Source organism: Acomys russatus, chromosome 1 (assembly GCF_903995435.1).
Source record: "Acomys russatus chromosome 1, mAcoRus1.1, whole genome shotgun sequence".
NCBI lineage: Eukaryota > Metazoa > Chordata > Mammalia > Rodentia > Muridae > Acomys > Acomys russatus.
Window position 1 is genome coordinate 21,746,884 of NC_067137.1, and position 25,153 is coordinate 21,772,036.

A 25,153-nucleotide genomic window follows, 5' to 3' on the forward strand; every position below is an offset into this window, starting at 1 on the left:
GATTTTTAGCCCTACTCCCTGTTCTCTGAGCATCCAAAACGCCCATCATTTCCTCTATCATCATCTTAACACTCCACAGCAAGGACCTACCAATCATCTGTCTCTGTCCCCAGAAGTATAACCCTCTTCCAGACACAAGTCATCCCTAACCCTTGTCCTAACAGATAAGAGAAAGCCACAAACTCTCCATTGAGTGACTAAACACTCGGCCATCTTTATGAAGCCCTGTATTTCATCTATTTTCTGTGTGTTGTAACACAGTGCCACAGGATAGGTGAGTTACAAAGAAAAGAGGTTTGCTTAGTCTCAGAGTTAGGGTCCAAGGTCTATAACTCTGTCGGATGATGATGGCCCTCTTGCTGGCAAAGACAGAGCTGGGCCTATGAAGCCATCAGGATCTACCCATGGGAGGATCCCTGCTAGGGGCCTTGTCTCTCTGAATCACCTTCCATCACAACACTAATGTTCCACATGCTTAACACCTCACGGTCAGGATTTCATCTCAGCATGTGAACCTCAAACCTCAGCAGACCTGTTTTCACCAGAGTTCAGATAAAGAAAAGGAGGCCCGCTCACAAAGGAAACAGTTTCTCTAATATTCTCACTGGCTGTGCAAACACGCAAGGGCAGACCCCAGGGCCAGCATGGGTGGGCAACACAAAATGAACTCAGTGGCATTTTTGGAAGGTTTTATTTTTCATAATGTTTTATCTGGGTTGTTGTTGCTGCTGTTGTTGTTGTGTTGTTTTTGTTGTTGTTACCTTACAGGTCTTTTGCTTGTATATTATGGCTTCCAGTTTTGTGTTTTTACTTCTGAGTGTGTGAATGTATGTGTCTTTGAGTCTGTATGTGTTTTTTGTGCTTTTTTCTTTGACTCTTTTTCTTTTCAGTTTGCTTGTTTTGTCCTATTCTGGCTTATTTGTTTATTTTTGTCTGTTTTAAAATTTTGTTTGTTTTTTAGTGTATGAGAGAGAGAGAGAGAAATAAAGGGTGTGGCTTGGGGTGGGGAGATGGAATTGATCTGGGAGGAGTTGGAGGAGGGGAAACCATAATCAGAATATATTGTTAGAAAATATATCTGTGTTCAGTTTAAAAATTAAAATAAGATAATTTTGGGGTGGGGAGAAAGAAAAGCAATGAAAAGCCAAGGGTGACGTAGAGAAGCCAAGATGCAGAAGTAACTTCTGAGTGGGCATCCTGCCTCTTGTGTGTACACTGAATGTGACACTAATCTCAAGGACCCCAGCTGCCCGTGGCTCACTTAACTATGACTTATCTTGTCTTCCTGGTACAGGGGCCTAGGCCATGGCGCATTTGGGGAGGTGTATGAAGGCCAGGTATCTGGAATGTCCAGTGACCCAAGCCCTCTACAAGTGGCTGTAAAGGTGAGGGGTGGCTCCACCTTTCGCCTTAGCCTTAGCATGAGGACCCTGTAAGCTACAACTCACACAGCTCATAGCCATCTCCTCCTCCCGCCCTCCCTTCCAGACGCTGCCGGAAGTGTGCTCGGAACAGGATGAGTTGGATTTCCTCATGGAAGCTCTGATCATCAGGTAAGGGCACGGAGACCCCAGCCTTTCTCCCCCGCCTCCATCGATGCATACAAAGATCTTTCTAGTTGATAGGTGTCTCCAAGGGAAATGGGGTATATTAGTCCAGAATGCCCCGACCCCCACCCAACAGGAGGAAGGCTCCCTGAAGTGGAACAATCCCAATGATTATCTCAGAAATTATGTGAGTGGAGTGCCTCCAACCAGCATCCTACTGTCAAACATTGGTTCCTGTTGCTCATGTAAGAAAGCATGTCCCCTCTCACATTAGATGGTATGTCCCACCCCATCCCCTCTTAAGTGACTATTCCAGAACTGAGGTCCTTTGTCCATTCCAGCTCATAGGTCCAGTATAAAGGAAGGGAGCCCATAACAGGGTGACCGATAACAGACCACCATATCTTCCATCTACAGTGACAGGGCTGGCTGCACCCTGTCAGGATGAGTCAGGCCTGGATGGACACTGGGAACCTCCTGACTGCAACTACTCGTGACATCAGGTCTCCTGATGGAGGAGGCACACAGTTGCCCCTGAGGCCTGAGGAGGCTCACTGCTGCCTTTGGCACTACGGTGCCTCCTGCCATCCTGACCCGGGGAGGAGGCCTGAGGTAGTCCAGGTTGGAGTAACTAGAGAATATGCAGCCAAAGCTGTATCTGGAAAAGCAGGAAGAGACATAGTGAGGCTAGTGCATTGCTTTAAAACATTATCTATTTTCTGATTATGCATGTAATGTGACAGTATAAAATAAAACCTAAAAAGTATAAGGTTAAATAGAAGGAGAGCTTAATTTTGTGATATTCCTACTAGGTTATAATAAATAGTTACATTACAGCATATAACCACCACCCTCCCAACTCACAGTCTGTGTATATATGTGTGTACATGCATGTATACGTGTGTGTGTGTGTGTGTGTGTGTGAGAGAGAGAGAGAGAGAGAGAGAGAGAGAGAGAGAGAGAGAGAGAGAGAGAGAGTGTCAGTCTATGGGGAGATTCCTAGCCCCACTATCCTTCATATCCTAAAATGACAAGATAACCCAAATCTCAGAAACTCATATCCCAGTCAGTTCCTGCCTGTGTGGCGTTCACACAAGATTGCCAAGTCCGGTGGGACCATCTCTCCTCCTGACTCGCTTCCACAGACAGTTACCCAACAGGTCGCATGCTGTCTCTTTCAGAAACCAGTCCTTCAACTTCTGCCTGAGATTCTCTCTAGAGATCTCTACTCACACATACAAACACAAATATATGCACATACCGATGCATACTCACACTCACACACACACACACACACATATACACACTCACACACCACAAACATACACACACCTGCTCATACGCATATCACACAGACTCACAAAACACATGTACGTGTACTTTGTCACCCCAAAGTTCTCTCACCCCAATAGAATTCTCTCCTGCTAATTCAACTCCTGATATGCCTGCCCAATCTGTGCATCTCTCCTGCTAATTCAACTCCTGATATGCCTGCCCAATCTGTGCAGCTCCCCAGGGAGGTTCACCTCAGGCTCCGCCAGAGACCCTGCCACCCATATCTACGGAGTACGGCTTTACAGCATGGCTGGTGGGAATATGACTCTGGGTCTTGCTCCTCTTGCATGTCCAAGACCCAGCTCAATTAACTGCAGTTACGCTCTCTGCCTTGCAGCAAATTTAACCACCAGAACATTGTTCGATGCATCGGGGTGAGTCTGCAAGCCCTGCCCCGCTTCATCCTGCTGGAGCTCATGGCTGGGGGAGACCTCAAGTCCTTCCTCAGGGAGACGCGCCCACGCCCGGTGAGTAAGAACATGCTGTTCACAGGGACTAACAGGAAGTGGACAAGGACTCTGGGATGTCTGGTCAGTGTAAAACACCCCCCACTTGGGCTGGGATGTAGCTCTTGTCTGATTAAATGCTTGCCTAGCATGCACAGTGCCCGGGGTTCAACCCCCACATTGCATAGACCAGGTGCAGTGGAACACATCTAGGAAGTAGAAGGAGAGTAGGAGGTTCAAGGCAATCCTTGGCTACATAGTGACTTTGAAGCTAGCCTGGGGTAAATGAGCCCCTATTTCAAAAAGAAACAAGTAAGTAGAAGTAATATGTCCCAGTTTAGGATCCTCCACGGTGTTTCTGGACCTCTAAGAAGTCCCATTCGCCCTCCCCTTGAAAAAGAACAGCAGGATGCTGGGGTGATACAGGGAAACAGGCTAACTACATTCCGAAACCAGTCTCATCAGCATCCTCCCCTGCCTACCAGCTTTCACACATCACAGTACTACCCTGGGAAGCAAATACTGCAGATCTCATGACATTTTACAGATGTGAAAACTGTGCTTCTGAAAGGTTACTGGCATGCCGGGGCCACAGGAAGGAGAAAGTTGGGGCTGGAACTCGGGACTTGGAATTCTTGGTTCAGTTCCAGCTTTCCATACTGTTTGTGGAAACGGTCCTTTTGAAAGCAGCTTTATATATTGGAGTGCTTTCTTCTAGAGCCCCACCCCACTCCCATTGCTGGTGTATTTGAGCAAGAGCTTTTGGGGGGCAGGGGAGGGCTGGAGGGTTTGTTTGGTTTCCTCCATATACTCAGGGTCACAAAATGCCACTTAACTCATAGTGTTTGGTTGACTGTGAGAAAGGAATGAAACTTTAGTGTACAGAGCTAATTCCAGTAAATCTCCACAGAATATGCCGAGAGATAGCGCAGGGACTTGGGATGGAAAAACAAGGGCACTGGAGAGTGGATGGGTATAGCCCGGCCTCTAGGTCTGGGGTTTACTGGATTCCAGGCCTGAGTCCCACTAAATCAGTGGTTCTCAGCCTTCCTAATGCTACCACCCTTTGATTTAGTGTCTCATGTTATAATGACCTCGAACCATAAAATTATTTTTGTTGCTATTTCATAACTGTAATTTTGCTACTGATGTGAATCATCATGTAAATATCTGATATGCAGGATATCTGATATGTGACCCCTGTGAGAAGGTCATGTGACCCACAGGTGGAGAACTGATGCCCTGGACTCTTGTTTCATTGATCATCTCTGTATCCATAAACCAGGTCTTGGGGATCTCAAATTTTACTTGGGTACATTGGTAAAATAAGCACAGGACAAAAATACATCAACATGAATATGACACTGGATGGTGACACACGGCAAAACAATTTAAGCATTTAGATTGCGATGAGGGGTCACCTTCATGGCACTGCCCAAGAGGCCAAGAGGGGTGTGTCCACAGGTGGTGTAGCATACGGAAGAGGCTTCACACAGAATAGCTGGATGCTGCTCTGAATTGCCCAGCATTTTCCAAAAAGGTTTTAGGCCAAGATCTTAAAGAAAATTAATGTTTAAAAACATTTTTAAAGATTCATTTATTTTCTTTTATGCACATGGGTGTTCAGCCTGTACACACCATGTGTGTGCACTGCCTGCAGAAGACGGTGTCAGATGCACTGGAATTGGAGTTACATACGATTGTGAGCTGTCATGTGGGTGCTGAGAATCGAACCCAGGTCCTCTAGAAGAGCAGCCAGCGCTCTTAACCCCTGAGCCATCTCTCCAGCCCCATGATTTCAAACATCTTAAGGGCTGGAGAGATGGCTCAATAGTTAAAACACTTGTGGTTAAAGTGTTTGCCACCCATGGACTGGAGTTTGTGTCCCACATTATCTCATGTAAAAGCCCCATGGGCATGGTAACCTACCTACCATTCTGGCCATAGAAGGCTGAGATGGGGGATTTCCAGAGCAAGTGGCTAGCAAGACTAGCCATATTGGCAAGTTCTGGGTGTGATTGAGACACCTTGCCGCAGTCAGTGACTAAGATGAAAGGTAGTGATTTCTGACTTCAACCTGGGGCCTCTAATGCACACACATGCACAACCACCTACACACACACACACACACACACACACACACACACACACACACGGGGGTGGGGGGTTTGCTTATCAGGCTGTAGCATGTACCTGAAGTCTGGGATAGAAGGGTAAGTAGAACACATTAAAGAATAAGAATGAGTGCCCTGCTGGATTCTGTGGCCCAGACACCCCCAGCCCAGGCTGTACTTAGGACTCACCTGAGGACACTTTTAAAGGGGCGAGACCCCAGGTAGAGCAGCATGATGGAGCTCAACCTCCTCCCAAACAGAAACCAGACCCCCCCCCCCCGCCCACACACACACACACACACACCTTCCTCTTTCCCGCAGAAGCCTCATCAGCAGTGCCCTTGTCTTCCCACAGAACCAGCCCACCTCCCTGGCCATGTTGGATCTTCTGCACGTGGCTCGGGACATCGCCTGCGGCTGTCAGTACCTGGAGGAAAACCACTTCATCCACCGGTGAGTCAGTGGCCTCTGCCACCGCCTCAGCCTTCTGAGTGCTCTCCTGCTTGTCCCAAGAGCAGAGCTCCCTCTTTCTAGTGCAGACTAGGTCTCTCTCCACAACAGTTTGGGTCAGTCATCTTTGTCTTTGGAAGGGAACCTGTGTCCCAAGGCATCTCCTGTCCATGTGATCAGTATCTAAATGCTCTACACTTCCCCTCAAGGGCTAGTTAGAGGCTGGTGAGCACGTTAGCCCTCCCATGCTCTACCTCCTGCCTTATATCACCTTGAGCCTTCCCTGTCTAGAAACTGCAAAGGAGTCCTTCGTCAATCCATCGCTGTATCTGCAGCATACTGTTGCATACTAAACATTGGCTCGATAAATTAACTTTTTTCTAATATACTCTAAAGCGAAGCTTAATTGTAGTTTCCTTTACTTCTGTGTCATCTCTTCTGCCATATGCGACCCTTGGGTTGAAGTGCTGTGTGGACTGAAGCACACTCACACTCAGTGCTCAGGGACATCAGAGATCCTTCCTCGTGGTTGTTGATGACAGCTGACCTGGAATCTGAAAAGTCAAATATATTATTGGGGCCTTCGCAAAGCTCTTCTTAACGATTTGTTCTAACTCCATAAGTAATAGCCTGGTGAACTCCCAATTATTTATCAGCCAGTGTCTTCAAACCATGTAAGGCGTGCCCATCGCCATTAGCACACTTAAACACAGGGTAGACAAGGCCCTGTGTGCATTTAGAAGGGAAGTGTGTGAGTGCACACAAGCCAGGCATCCTCCCTGATGGGCCGAGAGAGGCAGACATCAGGAAGTGGAGGCTGCAGGTTCTCAGAGCCCCTCTGGAGACCAGGCAGTACGCTCTCTCGAGCCACCTCCTCCCTTCACTGCCTGTTCACTGCTTTGGTTCCCCAGTCTTTCCTCTTAGTTCTAACCTTTTCCAACTTGCAAGCCATTCGGGTCAACAGGAGCGAAATGGCAGCCAGGATCAGTCTTCTGTGCCTTCACCCAAAGCTACCCACTCGGCTGCCTCTTTTCATTGTGCCCAAAACCTTCCACAAGCCTCAACTCTGGGCTCTACCATTTCTCAGTTGAGGCAAGTCTGCACCCCTTTGGAAACCAGCTGCCGTTAGAACCACCTTCCCATCTTTTGCCCATGGTCTGTAAGTCTGGATTCATGCACTAGCAATCTGTGTCTCACTTTGGTGACTTGTGACGTCTGCCTTTGCTTCCCATGGAGATGGCTTGAGGGATCATTCCCTGATCCACTTCCTTATGATGCTGCCCCACGTTCTGTAAGAGAGAATAGGATCACGTTCTCCCAAGATGCCCACCTCCATCCAGATCTAGAAATGGTTCCTGGAAATCAGAATTAGATCTCCTAGTAATAGTTTGATTTCTCTCTCTCTCTCTCTCTCTCTCTCTCTCTCTCTCTCTCTCTCTCTCTCTCTCTCTCTCTCTCTCTGTGTGTGTGTGTGTGTGTGTGTGTGTGTGTGTGTGTGTCTGGGGTAAGGAGGGAGAACATTCATGTTTGTGTGGTTGTATGTACATATGTCTGCAGGTGCAAGTGTGTGCACACGCACATGGAGGCCAGAAAATGGCAACAAGTGCTTTCTTCAACCATTCTCCACCTAACTATTTCCGACAGTCCTCCTCTTATCCCACAGCTCATCACTTCAGCTAGGCTGTCCAGCCAAGGAGCTTCAGGGGTCTGCCTGTGTCTGTGTAGCCTCAGTGCTAGGTTACAAATACAAGCCACTGCCCCTGGTTTGTTATGTGGGTGTTGGGAGAGCCAAGCTCGGTCCTTCATACTTCCATGGCAAGCTCTTTACCAACTGAGTCACCTCCCCAGTCTCTCGTTTCGTCCTTTTCAAGAAATTAAATTGTCAAAGGGCAAGCAAAGATTGTGTTGAATGACTTGTTTGAAATGAAAGGAAATGTCTGGGAATTTCCCACCACCGTCAGAGCTTTCTTCCGGGGCCCCTGTGGTAGTTTGTATTAGGCAAAGGCCTCTTACAGCTTCCCACTAGCTAAGAGGATCATAGGAACTCTCACCCTCAGAGTCCCAGACTTCCACAGGGCACGTTTTCTGAACTCAAAGCAGACTCTTTCACCAGAGCCACACACTCCCACATTCTTTCTTCACTAAAATCTGTTGCTTTTGGACATGGACATTTCAAGATGTATGTACCATTCTATCAATTCCTTCTGTGTTTGGTGGTATTATTTATTTTCTTATCATTCAAGCCACTTTTTAAGCAATAATCTCATACACTTCCATGAAGAGACCTTTTGGGAGAGGTAAACATTTTTCCCCATCCACGTCATTATATTTATCTTAAGAATTAGAGGCTGATTGTTTTCCTTTGTTTTGACGCCATTTTATGCTTTTAAGGATCTATTTAGACATTTTGTGAACCACACTGCTTCTCAGAAATTCAACCTCAACCTTAGGAACTGGTTCCCAGCAGCATCCAATTCTCATGCCAGAAATCTTAAGCCATGATTCCCAAGTCAAACTTTTAAAAATATTTAAGTTTAAACATTTATTTCTTTTGGATGTTTTAATGACTATAAGTGTTGCCTGCATGTGTATGTGTGTGTACAGTGTGTGTGTCTGTGTGTGTGTGTGTGTGTGTGTGTGTGTGTGTGTGTGTGTGTGTGTGTGTGTGTGTGTGTGACCTGTGGAAATCAGAAGTTTACTGAAACCACAGTTACAAATTGTTGTGAGCCACCACTGGGGTGCTGAGAACTGAACCCAGGTCCTCTGCAAGAGCAGCAAGTGATCTTAACTGCTGAGCCAGTGATAGGGTCTCACTAGGTAGCCCAGGCTGGCCTAGAACTTTCTCTACAGTCCAGACTAGCCTCAAATTCATGTCCTCCTGTCTGAGACTTTCTAGTGCTAAGAATACAGACTCATGCTATCTTCTCAAGCTTCTACTTTCTCTCTCTCTCTCTCTCTCTCTCTCTCTCTCTCTCTCTCTCTCTCTGTGTGTGTGTGTGTGTGTGTGTGTGTGTGTGTAGGTGCGGTGTTATGTATGCATGCATGGTTTGCATATATATGGGCACATGCACATGTGTGCTCATTCACATGGAGGCCCAAGAGTGATGTCAGGATTATTCTCTATTATTTTTCCACCATATTCACTGAGGCAGGGTCTCTCAATCAAATGCAGAGCTCATTGATACGACTGGTCTTGATAGCCAGCTTGTTCTGGAGATCCCCTGTACCCATTGTCAGGTGATAGAGTTGTGGGCCTGCCCCCACCATGCCTGGCATTTATTTGGATTCTGAGGGATCTAAATTTCATCATGCTAGCACGGTGTGTGCTCTAACCACTGAGCATCCTAATTGTTAAATGCTGTCTTGGCCAGTTGTATATCCTCCAAATCCTTCCTCAACCAAGGAAACCACTCAATGTATAAAGACACATCTGTGCCCCCTAAGGTATTTCTTGTTCCTACCCCTCCATCCCCAACACATGTCTTTAAAATGATCAGCACCACATTCTAAGCCTCTGGCTGGAGCCTCAGTTCCCACGTGTGTGTCAGAGGGGAAGGAGCTGTCTAGGGTCAAGATGGACAAGTCCAGCAGTGCACCTCAGAGGCATGCCGCAGGAAAATGAGCCATCTGGAGCTCAGGAATGGAGTGCCAAATTCTCAGAAAACGTGACTCTACAACTGCACAGCTTATCAAAGGCATTAGGTAAAAGTTATAGGTGTCAGAACTATATTGGCTACTTTTTTAAAAATCTAGAAATGCTTAGAAATATGGTAACCTTTTAGAATTTGAAGTCATAATGTTTTGGATAGAGCGCTTCTTCAAACTGGTGGCAAAACACTAACCCATACTCTATGTATAACAGCTGTGTATTTTAATGAGAACTAGACCTTAACAATCCCTAGAACACAAGAAAAGACCAGCAAGTTCTGCTTTATATTACACTTTGCATCATCGCTCATATTTCACTAAGCACTGTTATACTAGTTGCTATTCTCTTGCTGAGACAAGGCACCCATAACCAAAAGCAATTATAGGAGAGTTTATTTGGGCTGACGGTTCCAGAGGGAGAGAGTCCATCATGGTGAGAGAAGCACCAGGAAGCTAAGAGATCACATCTTCACCTGTAAACACAGAGAGAGAGTGAACTTGAAGTGGGGTGAGGCTCTCAACACTTAAAGGTCAGCCCTAGTGATGCACTTCCTCCAGCAAGCCTCTGCCTCCCAAAGACTCCACAACCTCACCCCAAAATCACTACCAACCAGGAACCAGGAAGTGTTTAACTATGTGAGCCCATGAGAGACAATTCTCATTCAAACCACCACAGTTTGCAACCAGGTCCCCTAGTCCTGGTCTAGAATTGGCACTGCTATTTCTTTTACAGTGAAGTATAACATAACAACATAAGTACTGGGTGAAGAAAAGAACTGTTTGGGCTTCATTGAAGGTTAAGGAAGATCCTAGGATGCTTTGTGCATAAAATTAAGAATCTTATTTTCTATCTATTTTTCTTCCCAGGGACATTGCTGCTAGAAACTGTCTCCTCACCTGTCCAGGAGCGGGAAGAATAGCAAAGATCGGAGACTTTGGGATGGCCCGAGACATCTACAGGTGAGAGAATTGCTTTGCTCCACTGAAGCCTTCCTCCACCATCCAGTGCCCTCAAAAGGATGCGCGTGATGACTTGCCTCTTACATCATCTGGTGTCTTCTCAACTCTCCACATGGAATTTGAACAAGTGTCTTCCAAGCCATAGGACCCTTTCATCTATTTCTGGGTGGTACTTGACAGCATGTCTCCTCTCAGCTCATCTCTCTTACCTCTCTGCTTCCAGCCCTCCTATCCTGCCATGTTCTAACACAGAATAACATGAACACTTGATGTGAAAAAGCTTCGGAATGGGCTTTAAATCAATCCCTCCCTTCAGCACTCAGACATTCTAACTGATTGCAGTGGCATTCATGAGGGGCACGGGCTCCCCAGGAAGGGCCGGGTACTAGGCGTTGCTCATACTCAGAGACACAGAAATGTAGTTCAAAACTCAGAAGTCCCGTTCAGCATCATTGTTTGATTATTTGTTTCCCTATCACATTCTCAACACGACATAAAAGTTACCAAGGAGGGAACAGAGGGGTAGCATAGCAGTAGAGCAGCTGTCATGCACATACAAGGTCCCGTCTCAGTCCTCAACACTACAGACATGGTAATAACAGTAATAAATAAAGGGTTTTTAATATAAATATAGCGGTTCCGTTGCACTTTCTCCTCACACTTCCCAACCTGTAGTTTCTTATTTTTCTAATTACTTATAACTATGACTTGATGGATGGCATGAGCAAGCTGTACTTTACAGGGTCACTAACTGGCCCCTTCCCTAACGCACAGAAGTGGGACAATGGTTAATACAGCTTTCATTTTCTGAGAAATGTGTAAGAATATCTGGAGGCCACAGAGGACTTTGGTGAGAATAAGAATCTCCAGAGGGGCAAAGGTGTTACTGTCATGCTGGGACCTTAAGGCCATCATGTATGGAGGACAGAATCACTGAAGAAGTCTATCCCTTATAGGCATCCCCTATAGGCATCCCTTACAGGCATCCCCTATAGGCATCCCTTACAGGCGCCCCCTATAGGCATCCCTTACAGGCATCTCTTATAGGCATCCCTTACAGGCACCCCCTATAGGAATCCCTTACAGGTATCTCCTATAGGCATCCTTTACAGACACCCCTTATAGGCACCCCCTTATAGGCATCCCCTATAGGCATCTCTTATAGGCACTTCCTATAGACATACCCTACAGGCATCCCTTACAGACACCCCCTACAGGCATCCCCTTATAGGTATCCCTCACAGGCATCCCCTGTAGGCATCTCTTACAGGCATCCCCTATAGGCCCGCGCAGAGAGCCTCATCATCCAGGTGATTCTGTATTCTGTCAAGCTGAGAATCGGCGCTAACCATCACAGCTTCCTCTGCACACCTCTGCATGCCTCCCCATGTTTTCTCAGGACATTGGGGGTCACCTCCAGTTTCAAGTACAGCAGTCTAGGATGTTATCCAGCGGTCCGTTCCCTATTGGGTCTTACCTATAAATTCATCTATCTCAAGTATATGTTGTGGAGATGGAAATCTGACTTCCAGGAGGTTGTCAGAGAGGAAGACCACAGCTTCAGAGCCCTCGGTCTTTGGTCATGTGTTTGACTCTGCTGCTTCCAGCCTATGGTATTACAGTACATAAGGACAGGGGCACATGGCACCATGTCCACCTCATACTGGCCAGAAAGCAAAGATAGAAAAAGGGATGACTGGACCGTGGTCCACACATCTTCAACAGCACGCTTCCAATTACCTAAGTGATAAAGCAGTGATTTAAGGCAGTGGTTCTCAACCTTCCTAACGCTACAGCCCTTTAACACGGTTCTGCATGTTGTGCTGGCTTCCAACCATAAAATTATTTCTGTTGCTACTTCATAACTGCATTTTTGTTCCTTCTTGGAATCATAATGTAAATAGTTTTAGAGACAGAGGTTTTCCAAAGGGGTCGAGACCCGCAGCCTGAGAACTACTGACATAGAGGTTCTCCTCCATCCCAGAAGTGCTGCAGGCTGGTGACAGGCTATAGTGCATGGTGTCTAGACACAGTTAGATCTAACCCAGGGCAATCCCTTATGTCCAGACTTCAACCATGCATTTGTAGATATCCTGGGCCAGGAGTAGTCTCTGGAGAGAACTCCTTGACCAGCTCCATAAATGCCTCCCTGTGAGGCTGCCCCCCTGCCACTTCCTTTATTTTTATATACATAAAACCAATCTTTCATCCGTAGAACTCCATACCTACTATATCATCACACGTGGTGTCAACACTGCAATTTCAGGTGTGTGTGTGTGTGTGTGTGTGTGTGTGTGTGTGTGTGTGTTTTCCGCTGAACTGCATCCTTGGGAGAAAGAGAGACTATGATTTATTTATGTCCTCAGTGCATGGCAGAGTACTTGATACATTCTACTGCTCAGAACATGTTTATTGAAGTCATTAATTAGTGCAGACAGCTGGTAGGAAGCTGCCTCCCACAACACACACAGGCACAGAACACCAGGCTAGGTGTGGAATTGGCTTAACGGGTAAATGAGTTAATTTATTAGTTCTTATTAGCCAGTTGCATCAATGGCCTTACTGATGAAAAGTAATAAATTAATTCCTCTACGTGTTAAACCAGCTCCATGCCCAGCTCTGTGCCCTTCCATCTGGGTGTGTTATGGCAGGCACCCTCCGGCCAGCTGTCTAAGTTATTTGTGGAGTGCCTACAGTGAATGAAACGCCACTGTCTACATACCATGGAGGAGCAGATATGACTGAGACACGAGCCCTGTTCTCAGCCCTCCCGTTCCGGAATTCGAATTACTGTAGGTCATCAGAAACATGCTGTACTTGTAAGGACGGAGCAATGCTATTCATTGTGAGTTATAATAAACAAAGCCCAGCAGGGAAATCTAAACAGCTGTTAGCAGAGATTTTAGTCCCTGAATAGATCTTTTCCTCCAGGGCCCCCGGTGGGCCATGAAGTGACACCAAGATTCTTAACTGAGTGATCTGTGCTCCCCTGCTCTCCTCCCCAGGCACCGAGGACCTGTCTTTAATTTCAGTTTTCTCACAGGCCGGCAGTGTGGCTGCCCCTCTCTCAAGCTTCCGGGCAGAGCTTCTGTTCATGGATGCCGCCACCCCTCAGTTCCAAGCTTGGTTTCTTCTTCCCCTACAGGGCCAGCTACTACAGAAAGGGAGGGTGCGCCATGCTGCCGGTGAAGTGGATGCCCCCTGAAGCCTTCATGGAAGGAATATTTACTTCTAAAACGGATACATGGTGAGTCTTTCCGCTGTGGCTGGAGGTGATGCTCTTGGCGCAACTGGTCCACGCCCCTCTGGGAGCTCCTCTGCCAGTGAAGGAGAGAAGAAGGCATGGCGGAGGCTCTTAAGTGATCATTTATCAGAAGGATCCTAAAGGTGCCTTAAAATGTACATTGCAATATCCCACCACTCCCAGAGCTGATGACTCGGGAGTGGGGTCCAGATGAACTTGCATTTCTGCCCAGCTTAGCAGTGATGCTGACTTCAGAGGCTGGCAGGCCTCACATCAAGACTTCTCTATCACTTTAAATGGCAAATTGAACTCAAGCTCCACCACAAAGCATGAGCATACTTACACACACACACACACACACACACACACACACACACACACACACACACGTAAAGAAGTCTTTTGAATTGCATTAAACCCCATAATAATAAGAACAACAGAAAGAAGAAAAAAAAAACAACTTAAAACAGGTTAGACCTGGGCAAGTTCATTGACAAGTCACCCTTGATTTCAAAGAAAAGAAAAATTTTTGATGCCCACAGTGCAGATCCAGGACCAGGATGCTTGGCCTCCTGAGAGTCCCAAAAGGCACAGGGATTGAAAGTAGGGGCACAGCAAATAGGAAAATTGCTTAAAGGTCTGCTTAAGAACAAACCAAAGCCTCTGGCTCCACCCTCTACCCTCTGAACCTTGAGGCCTGTTTTTCTTCTGGTGTCAAGCTCCACATTCTCCCCACAAGGGAGATTCGGCTGAAGCCCCTCTGGTCTTGGCAGCATAGACGTCATCAAGCCTGAGGTGCCCAAGCACATGCCAGGACTGTTTTCAAAGTCTATCTACTTTAGGGTATGTCCCCTCTGCACCAAGAACACTGGCAGCCATGAAATCATGAGGTCCTAATCCCAGAAGCCCACAATTGTTAGCTGCCTCAATGACAGTGTCTTAAGATGACTGTCTTGGAGTTTTAGTGCTGTGAAGAGGCCACACCTCCTCCTAATAGTGCCACCCCCAGTTAGCTTATAGGGGCCATCCATTTTCATTCGAACCACCACAATGGCAAAGCCTAGGTTAGACACTCTGAGCAAGAGCCTTGGCTATTTCTAGGTCAGTGAGATTTGCTTAGACCTAACAACCCAGTGGGTCTCACACCAGCAGGTCCCCTGGCACTCATTAGCAATGCAAATGTGCAAATTCTCAGCCCCCACCTCAAGCTTCCTGAGGGTGTATGATTAAGTTAAGGATCTTGAGGCAAAGTGGGTTTTTGTTTGTTTGTTTTGTTTGTTTGTTTGTTTTCCCCTGGATAATCTCCTGGGAGGAAGCAACCGATGTGACCAGTGTTCCTGGTTCCCTGGGGGATGGGGAAAGTCTCCATATAGAGAGGAGTGAGCAGTGTGACCCAGAGCCTCTAGTGAAGCAACCCCTGCACGTGAAGGGACCCCAGCCACCATCAGAGAGGTGGAAAGGAACAAGCAGAGAAACAGGCTCTTCTCTATAGGAGCCGCTCTCACCCTTCCTAATGCTGTGAGCCTTTAATGCAGTTCCCCATCTTGTGGTGACCCCCAACCATAAAATCATTTTGCTGCTACCTCATAACTTTAATTTGGCTACTGTCATGAATCATAATGTAAACCTCTGATATGCAGGATCTCTGATATGTGATGCACACCCCCAAAGGGACCACGACCCACAGGTTGAGAACTGCTTGGAGGGAGCAGCAGCTGGCTAACAGTGCCACATCTGCCTAGCAGTCTCCATTTCAGATGTGCAGGCTTCAGACACACCCATGAACAAGTTTCTGTTATGTTATGCTACCCAGTAAATGACTTTTTTTTTTCTGACTACCACCGGGAAAAAACAAAAAAGCCACACCTGGTCATGGCATAAGGCTAGCTCACTTACATAGCACTTTCTATCCCCTCAGTTTTGGATATGCCGATTTTAAAACAGGATCAGCCAGCCAAGAACAGTGACCGTTTGAGAGAGGCTCTAATGAAGAGAGTGGGCAAGGAGGAAGGAAATGTAAAATAATAGGAAAATTCTTTTAAAATTAAAATATCCTCAGAAATAAAATACTACAACCCCAAGTTAAGGACAGGGGTTGTTTTACTTTTTTTTTTAATATTAACTTATCTGTTTATCTTTCATATACGAGTGTTCTGTCTTCATGAACACCAAAAGAGGTAATTAAGATCCCATTATAGATGCTTGTGAGCCACCATGTGGGTGCTGGGGATTGAACTCAGGACCTCTGGAAGGGCAGCCAAGTGCTCTTAACTGCTGAGCCATCTCTCTAACCTCAGAGGGTTGTTTTAAAACAGTAGTTTTGGGTTTGGGAAGGTGGCTCAGGCTTGCCAAGCAGGTGTGAGACCTAGAATTCAGATTTCCCAGACCGTGTTTAAATCCTGGGTTAGGTGTGACAGCCCACCTGCAGGCAGAGGCCAGGGATCCCTCCAGCAGACTGGCTGGTGGAGAGCAGCCCCTGAGCTTTACCAAGACACTGCCTCTGTGAATAAAGTAAAAGAGAGATGGAGGATGAGTCCAAGCATCAACCTGAGGCCTCCACGTACACCTGCGCCCACCTGTCCTCACACCGTACACGGGCCCGCACACATGCACACAATTTGCACAAATGAAAGTGGAAAATAAAACAATCCTTTCGAGGGGAACATCATTAGGGGCCAGAATGTGATCGGCACCCTGCAGGAGGCCCTCTGAAGCCTATGTGGGTATAGACAGCAGCCTCCTTGCGTGGACACAGGAGTGGGAAGGAGGAAGCAGGAGACTTGCAGTTGAGAAAGCTGGCAGCCAGGGCCCCAGCCAAGAGACCACGGCCAGCATCAGCATCCTGTCACCTTGACAGCACATACTCCCGGGATGAAGGGATGCGAATGGCACTCTGTGGTCCTCTCCAAACTCCTCAGCCCCAGTGTAACCATGAAGAAAGCAGGTGGTTCCCAGATGAGAATCCTAACGGAACTGCTCAAACCTGCCAAGGCCAGCAGGAGCAAGGACGTTGTCCAGAGAAGCCTAAGAGAGTGTGACAGCTCAGTGTGATATGACGTCCTAATGGGATCTAGGAAGACCACAGGGAAATTCAATGAAAACTGAGGAAATCTAAACAAACCATAGGGTTTTAGTTAATAAGGCCTTAATGCTGATCCGCTAATTGTAATAAATGCACCCATTTAATGTGATGCTGGGAATAGCTGAGAACCGACTGTGGTGTCCTTGGAAACGGTATTTATAATACAGCCCTTCACAATGTGACCCATCCTATTAAAAAATGAAGGTTTTTTTTTTTAATCTGATAACTGTAATGTAAAAGTCATAAACAGGTTGGAGTACATACTTAAGTGAATCTCTGGGGAAGTGAAACAATTATAAAGAGATGAGCGATGTAGGAAAGAAAGAAAAGGAAGCCAATTGATCCGATAACCCATCAAAATAAGAGTCCCGGGAAGAAGGAAATGGGAAACACGGAACATGAGAATGTCACGGGAGTAAAGGACATCTTCCAGAGCAGGAGGCGCATCTCCAGGGTACCCACTAAGAGCCAGGCCACACAGCTTGAGAACCAGACAAGTGGAGCACCATGAAATCCCAGGCCAGTGCTCCTAATGACTCTGTGTGCTTCTGAGCAGAAAAATACACAGAGAAAAATGGCCAGAGGCATCGAAGTGGCATGCAAACGGTTCCTAGCACTGAAAACACAATGGAAGTGTCTGTCTGAAAGCCCCATGTGGCGGTAACGTCCAAAGACAGAAGGCGTCCTTTCCTGACCTGTGTTGACTATTTTGAGAAAGAGGCTTGGTTATTTCTAGACCCGTGAGATTTGCCTTGACCTAACCCAGTGGGTCTCAAAGTGGGGTGCACAGGACAGAGATAGTGGGCAACTGGGAACTCACCATCAGCACCTCCAAACCTCAGCCTCCCACCCACCCCAAGCCTCACGCGTCAGGAACGGCAGGGGCGGAGGAATAACACTGGCACCAAAGAGAGAGTGGCAGCCACCTAGCCTACCCAGAGGTGGAATAACGCCAGCAAGCCAGCAATCGGTCTGAATACACGAATGTCCTGTGAGCCATCTGTGGTGCCACCTCTTCCTTGTTGCATTTGGTTTTTTGGTTGTTATGTTGTTGTTTGTTGAAGAGGAAGGGGATCTTCTTTCCCCCTTAGAGGTCAGAAAGATCACAGGAGAGGGGATAATTTGTGTTCCTGGTGATTTGCAGGGAGGTTAATTTCACCAGCATAGTACCCTTAGAAGCATCCCAGCTGTGTAGAGGGTATTTTCTCTACCACCTTAGGGCAATGTTTACCAAGAGCAGAAAGCTGCATTAAGATACTAGAACAGAGATGGATTTTCTTTCTCCAAAATCTGATCATTACACTAAGAGTGGGAAATAAAATTGTCATCAAAGGAGAAAATATTATTTCTGGAACCTAATAAATTGTGTCTCAAAAGTCCTTTAAAACAAATAACAGGAAATCAAATACATTTTCAAAAAGAGGAGAACATCTCGGTTGATATCAAAACGCAGACAGAAAAAGTAAAACAGAATATTGTCAATGCAGAAAGCAAACAGATGAAAGGAAAGGGTGGGTGTGCTGGTTGAAGACAGCCCTGTCTTAATCAAAAGCCAATAGGGGAAGGGAGAATTATTTTATAAAGTGTTGGAAGAATTGTTCAGAGAAAAAAAAAATTGACCCTTCCCTCCCACTGTGTAAAATTCTAAGTGTATTGGAAGAGAGAGGAAAAACAAGCACACCTAGAAAATAGTAAATATTTATTTAATCTTTAGTGAACAGAAGATTGCCTAACTATAAAACACATAGAAGAAATCACAAAAACTTAATAACTATATTTAACTACTTGAAAATGCAAGCCTTTGACATGCTAAAAAATTATATCATAAAGCAACTAACAGGAGTATTGTGGCTAGGCTTTAAGGACATACGGCGACGAAGCAGGAAGATTGCAGTACCAAAGCCTGCCTAGCTACATAGTGAGTTCAAGGCCAACCCGATCCACCACTCAAAATTAAAATTCTTTTTAAAAAGAAAAAAAAAAAAGGAAGTAGGGCGGGGCACTCAACCTAGGGGTTAGAATGCTTGCCTAGCATGAGAAAGACCCTGGAGTCAATCCCCAGCTCCACCCCAAAATCCACCAAAAAATAAGGGCTAACATCTTTAAAACATACAAAGAATGTCTACAGCTCAGAAGCCAAATCAAGATACTAAAATAACATGCTCTGACAGATAAAGCCATGAAAAAGATGTCAACAGATAATATAGAAGAGAAAAATAAAGAGTAGATTAGCAAACTTTAGTAAAACACCTGATCATGTGACCTGGGGAGATTGCTCAGCAGGTTCACACTGAGTTCAATGCCAAGAACCCGCACACTGGAAGAAAAGAACTGACTCTCAAAAGCTGTTTGATTTCCACATGGGCACTGTGCCATGCCGTCCCATAATTAATTAATATACATTAATTACCTAGTTAATTTTAAAATAAATGTAAAAAATTAGGTTGGAAATACTTCCACCCTGAGATTTCAGAGGGGTGGGGCCAGGATCTGGGGCTGCAAAGATGGCCCAGTGGTCAAGAGTACTGGCTGCCCTTCCAGAGGACCTGGGTTCAGCTTCCAGCACCGACAGGGTGGTTCACAACCGTCTGATGCCCTCTTCTGGCCTCTATGGGTACTGCAGACAGGTAATGCACAGACATGCATGCAGGCAAGACACCCATACAACAACAACAACAACAACAACAACAACAACAACAACAAAAAGAATAAAGGTAAAATTTTAAATTAAAAGTTATTCCACCATATTTTTTCTTTAATATGAGCAAACATTATCATTACTGTGCATACTGAGAGTTGTTGAAGAGTTAGCACTAGTGGGTGGATAGAACTAGGTGCTCAAAATCAACATTGTATCTAGAAGGCTTCGGGCTTGTGAACTTAACTCTTCTTATTATACTACAAACAGCATTGATTTTACTATTCTGTTAGCTTCAGATGGTTTATCCTAAGAAGTCTTTTAAAATAGACAGCGGCTGGGTGTGGTAGCCCATCCTGCAGTCCTAGTCCTCAAGAGGCAAGGGGTTTTTAGTCTGAAGCCAGCTGGACCATGTAGCAAATTCAAAGACAGGCTACAATACAAAATGAGATTTGTATCACAAAAGGTGAAATAAAATTAACTAAAACCAAAGTGCAAAAAGATGTCCACACAATGTTTAAAATATTTGAAAACTGAAAGCAATGTGGTAAGGCAGGCCATGCTACATCTCAAGAGACTGTTTCACAGACACTTCGAATTCTACTTATAAAATTGTTAGCATGGGAAGTGATTGCACAATAATGAAATGAACAAACTTATCAAAGTTCTATAGCTATGAATATATAAAAAGTCTAGGCACAGAGCTTGACTGGAAATGAAAATTGTGCTAACAATATTTATCTTTAATGAGAATCACATGTCATTGGTCCTTGGTCATTCTTTCACTTTTCTGGATCTAGAAAGCCCACTGGGACTGCAGACACAGCTCATCCAGGGTGCATGTATACGGGCCTGCTGGTTCAATCTCCAGAACCCACGAGAAGGGAGGGGGGTTGAATGCAGCTCATAATGCTAGGGATTGGGGGACAGAAACAGGCTGACCCATGAGGTTCACTGCGAGCCTTCTTGGAGAACCCTGGCCACTGAGAGACTGTGTCTAAAAATATATTTTAAAAATTTTAAAGTATGTTAGGGGCAGGAGAAATGACTCCATGGTTAAAAGTACTTTCTGCTCTTCCAGGGGACCTGGATTCAGTTCCCAGCTCCCACACCAAACAGCTCACAACCACCTGTAACTCCAGCTCCAGGGCATCTGGCACCCTCTTCATGCCTCTGTAAATACAAACACACACACACACACACACACACACACACACACACACACACACACACACACGTGCATGTGTTCATACAGAGAGGCAGAGATAGAGATGTGTGTGCGTGCGCACACACACACAAACACACACAAAGAACCCTTTGCTACTGAAAATGGCACGATAAAAAACATACTAAAAACATGCTTAGGTGTCCGTGTGTGTGCACACGCATCTGTATCCAAATCTTTGTTTTCTGTCCCATGCCCAGGTCTTTTGGAGTGTTGCTGTGGGAGATATTTTCCCTCGGGTATATGCCATACCCCAGCAAGAGCAACCAGGAAGTTCTGGAGTTTGTCACCAGCGGAGGACGGATGGACCCACCTAAGAACTGCCCCGGGCCTGTGTATGACCTTTGGGAACTTCCTACTAGAAATTGAGCATGGTCTTGTTTTTATGTACTTGGATCTGCTTTTGCTCCTTTAACATTAAAGGGATGGTGGCAGCCTTCTTTTAATATGTCCCCAGAGTGTGCCACCCACTTCAGAATGATGGGTGGGTCTTCCAGGCCTTCAAACACAATAATGTCATCCCAGAAAGGTACCCACTGCCTGGCTGGAGGCTGTGGGCTGACTAGCCCTACACAATTGCCTCTAGGAATGTGCGTCCCAGACCCACTCAGTCTGCCCTGCATTCCTGCATTTTATATATCTCTCTCTCTTAAATACCCACCTACCCCCCTTGTGGGTTTTGCCTGTCCCCTATGGTATTCTCTCACCTCCTTTCCAAAAACAAGATGGAGAATGAAGTGCCCCATCCTAATGTGGCGTTAGAGAAGTGGCATTTGATGTATCTGGGTGTCTTTAATCTTGACTCACATTTGGAAGTGATTCCCTATCCTACCAGCAGGGGGCAGCATAGATCCACCACGTGGACCTACATGTGTTTCCCACCCAGGAAACCTTCCTTCTGGTCCTTCTCCCGACTTTCATTAACGTGCTCCTTCTTCCAGATACCGGATAATGACTCAGTGCTGGCAGCATCAGCCGGAAGACAGACCCAACTTTGCCATCATTTTGGAGAGGATTGAATACTGCACCCAGGTATAAATGTGTTCTCCCCTTGACCAGCCTCTAATCAACACGAGAATAATGCTGATTGTGAGGCTCAGGGTTCCTGATCTCTGGAGTAATATTATTGGCCTCTCACTTTGTCTGTGTCCTACAATAAACACTAGAAACTTTCACTTTCTTCACCAGCACGTATTAGGTACAGTGTTGGACAGGATCTATTCAATTCACAAGGATAAATCTGTGTGTGTGTGTGTGTGTGTGTGTGTGTGAGTGTGAGAGAGAGAGAGAGAGAGAGAGAGAGAGAGAGAGAGAGAGAGAGAGAGAGAGAGAGATGGGATTTTAACAATTAAAATACAGTGACATCATTTCCTTTTCCTCACACCAACCCCTCCCATCTCCAACCCCACCCCCACCCCCCCCCCCCCCAGCCTCTTCCTCTCAAATTCATGACCTCTTTTTCTTTGCTTATTATTGTTACATACATACATACATATATATGCATATAAATACAACCTACAGAATCCACGTTGTGTTCCTTGTATGTGTGTGATTTCAGGGCCGACCACTTGGTTTTGGATAACCAGTTACAGGCTTCTACCCTGGAGAAGGGCAATTCTCCCTCTCAGCGGCCACCAGTTGCCCATAGTTCTTTGTCTAAGGGTGTGGCGTGTGAGGTCTCCGCCTTCCATGTTAGCTTGTCTGGTGATGTTTGGGTCTTGTTTTGGTAGCCATGTTGTGGTATCATGGATAGCGAGATGACAAGTGTTTTATAGGTGAAATTGGGGCTTCAAAGGAGAATATGAAAGCTCTCAAGACTCACAGCTGGCTTCACCTAGCTGGCCTTTGGTGACCATGTTGGTTTTCCGGGGTAAAGGTGGTCAGGGAAACTTGCTACTGGCATTTAGTTTATTATGTCGTGTCAGGAATAGAATATACTCCCAAACACAAATACACAGCCACACACCTTCTTTGCTGGGGGAGGAGGGGCGTTTCTCCAAAATATATACTACCTTTACAAAAGTAGGTGATTTTATACCTGTGTATTTTAAATGACTCACTGTGAAATAAACTGGGAAGAAATGAAACGGTTTTTAAAGGGGTATTGTAGTTGTTTTCTCAAGCCCAATGCTGATGGGTACTAGACCAGTGTGCTCTTCTGTAAAACTGAAGTAATAGACGTTTCCCCTGCATTTGCATACACTATTACTGAATTAAATTCTTCCAGAGTTTTCTCCCACCCGCTCCCGGATTCCTCTTACAGTCTATGACTAGGCAATTGCCTAGCGCTAGATGTTTTTTGCACATAGTTTCTCCTTCACAAAAGCCTCATCACATCTGAATGGGCCAAAGTGTCTCTGCACTGGGACAGCTGCACGAATAATCACACGAATGACAAAAGGTCACCATGAACATGAGGAAAACTAGAGATGCTTAGGAGCAAGCAACACCCTTTGTAAGCCAAGGGTGGTGTCCCTTTCTCCTCTGTCACCCTCACAACAACAAAACAGATGTCACAGTCCTTTTAATCTTTTAGGTTCCAAAAATGTTATTGGAAATAGACCATAACATTTTTAAAGTAAAGTTAAAAAGGGGGGGGGCAGCAGAATGGCTTGGTAAGTTTAAGGTTCTTGCTTGCCAGAGCCAAATGACCTAGGTTTGATTCCCAGGACCCACATATTAGAAGGCAGAGAACCCAGCCCTTAGGACTGTCCTCAACTTACACGCACCAAGGCACATGCATGCCCGAACATACATGCATACACACAATACATTAAAATCTAATAAGGTTTTTAACCATCTGTAAAAAGTGCCCCAGGGGCTTCTGCCCTGCACTGCTCCCATCCCAGCGCCCACCAGTGAGGGTGTTCAGCAGCACCCCTACGCACCTGGTTCCCTCTCTTACTACAGTGGGTTTTTTCTAAGGCTTTCAAGAACAGTGATGCTCACTCGTTACTTACGTAGGCCTACCTATTAGTGTATACGGTGTTGCTGCGATGAACACACCGAGAGCACAGGCAACTTGGAGAGGAAAGAGTTTATTATTAACACTTCACAGCTGGTCATCATGGGGAAGCCTGGGCAGGAGTTCAAGGCAAGAACTGAAGTAGAGAGATCATGGAAGAAGATTGCTTAGTGACTTGCTCCAAAGTCTCGTCAGCAAACAGTTAGCTTCTCTTTCTCTCTCTCTCTCTCTCTCTCTCTCTCTCTCTCTCTCTCTCTCTCTCTCTCTCTCTCTCTCTCTCTCTCCCTCCCTCCCTCCCTCCCTCTCTCCTTCCCTCCTCCTCCTTCTCTCTCCCCCTCCCTCTTCCTCCTCCCCCTGCCCCCTCCTCTTCCAGATCCAGCGTCTCTGTGATTCATCCATCCTCTCTGTCTCTCTCTCCTTCTCACAGGATCCCGATGTCATCAACACAGCTCTGCCCATAGAATACGGCCCAGTAGTGGAAGAGGAGGAGAAAGTGCCCATGCGCCCCAAAGACCCCGAGGGGATGCCTCCTCTGCTGGTGTCTCCCCAGCCTGCGAAGCACGAGGAGGCGCCCCCAGCCCCCCAGCCCGCAGCTCTGGCGGCGCCAGGCCCCTTGGTGAAGAAGCCCCCGAGTGCGGGTGCGGGTGCGGGTGCGGGAGCGGGAGCGGGAGCAGGCCGCGTGCCCCAAGAGGTGGCAGATCGGGGCCACGTGAACATGGCGTTCTCTCAGTCCAACCCTCCCCCGGAGCTGCATAAAGGCCCGGGCTCCAGAAACAAGCCGACCAGCCTGTGGAACCCCACCTACGGCTCGTGGTTTACGGAGAAGCCGGCCAAAAAGACCCATGCCCCGCCGGGCGCGGAGCCACAGGCGAGGGCAGGAGCGGCCGAGGGTGGCTGGACCGGGCCGGGCGCGGGATCCCGCAGACCCGGGGCCGCGCTGCTGCTCGAGCCGTCGGCTCTGAGCGCCACCATGAAGGAGGTGCCGCTGTTCAGGCTGCGCCACTTCCCCTGCGGGAACGTCAACTATGGTTACCAGCAACAGGGTCTCCCCTTGGAAGCCACCGCTACACCCGGAAACACCGTGCTGAAAAGCAAGAGCAAGGTCACCCAGCAGGGGCCCTGAGCCCTGCGCAACACTAGCTTCTGCCCCTGGAGGAGCCGGAGCCCACCTCGAGGGAGGAAGACAGAATGGCCCCACCACAAACCAGAGACCAAATGTCACTTTCATTTTGTGCCAACTTGTTTTGAAGTGCCACATTTAAAGGAAGAAGAAAAAAAAAGGAAAACTTGAATTTGCAAGAAGCGTTAGAAAGGTTTTTGAGCATGAGTTCATCTATCCTTTCAAAAGAAGAAAATGCCATTTTATGAAAAGCAATCGTACAAGGCCCAGATTGGTTGCGTAAAGTTTTCATGCATGGTCCGCTGTACAGTTCCCTAAGCTTCTTTCTGATTTTGTGTCCTCTCTGCTTCCAAAGTAGCTGCTTCTGTGTTTCATAGGG

General features: G+C 46.6%; 1 protein-coding gene across 1 annotated transcript in view; it reads left to right on the forward strand.

The window, feature by feature from the left end:
• Alk (ALK receptor tyrosine kinase) overlaps positions 1-25,096 on the forward strand; it is a 713,415-nt gene extending 688,319 nt beyond the window's left edge. Inside the window, exons 21-29 of the mRNA XM_051169801.1 lie at positions 1,295-1,385; positions 1,489-1,553; positions 3,220-3,349; positions 5,798-5,895; positions 10,408-10,500; positions 13,646-13,747; positions 20,890-21,024; positions 21,631-21,721; positions 24,082-25,096. Of these exons, the coding sequence (XP_051025758.1) occupies positions 1,295-1,385; positions 1,489-1,553; positions 3,220-3,349; positions 5,798-5,895; positions 10,408-10,500; positions 13,646-13,747; positions 20,890-21,024; positions 21,631-21,721; positions 24,082-24,777 (1,501 nt within the window). The 3' untranslated portion in view covers positions 24,778-25,096. The remainder of the gene's footprint in view (positions 1-1,294; positions 1,386-1,488; positions 1,554-3,219; positions 3,350-5,797; positions 5,896-10,407; positions 10,501-13,645; positions 13,748-20,889; positions 21,025-21,630; positions 21,722-24,081) is intronic.
• The last annotated feature ends 57 nt before the right edge of the window (positions 25,097-25,153 follow it).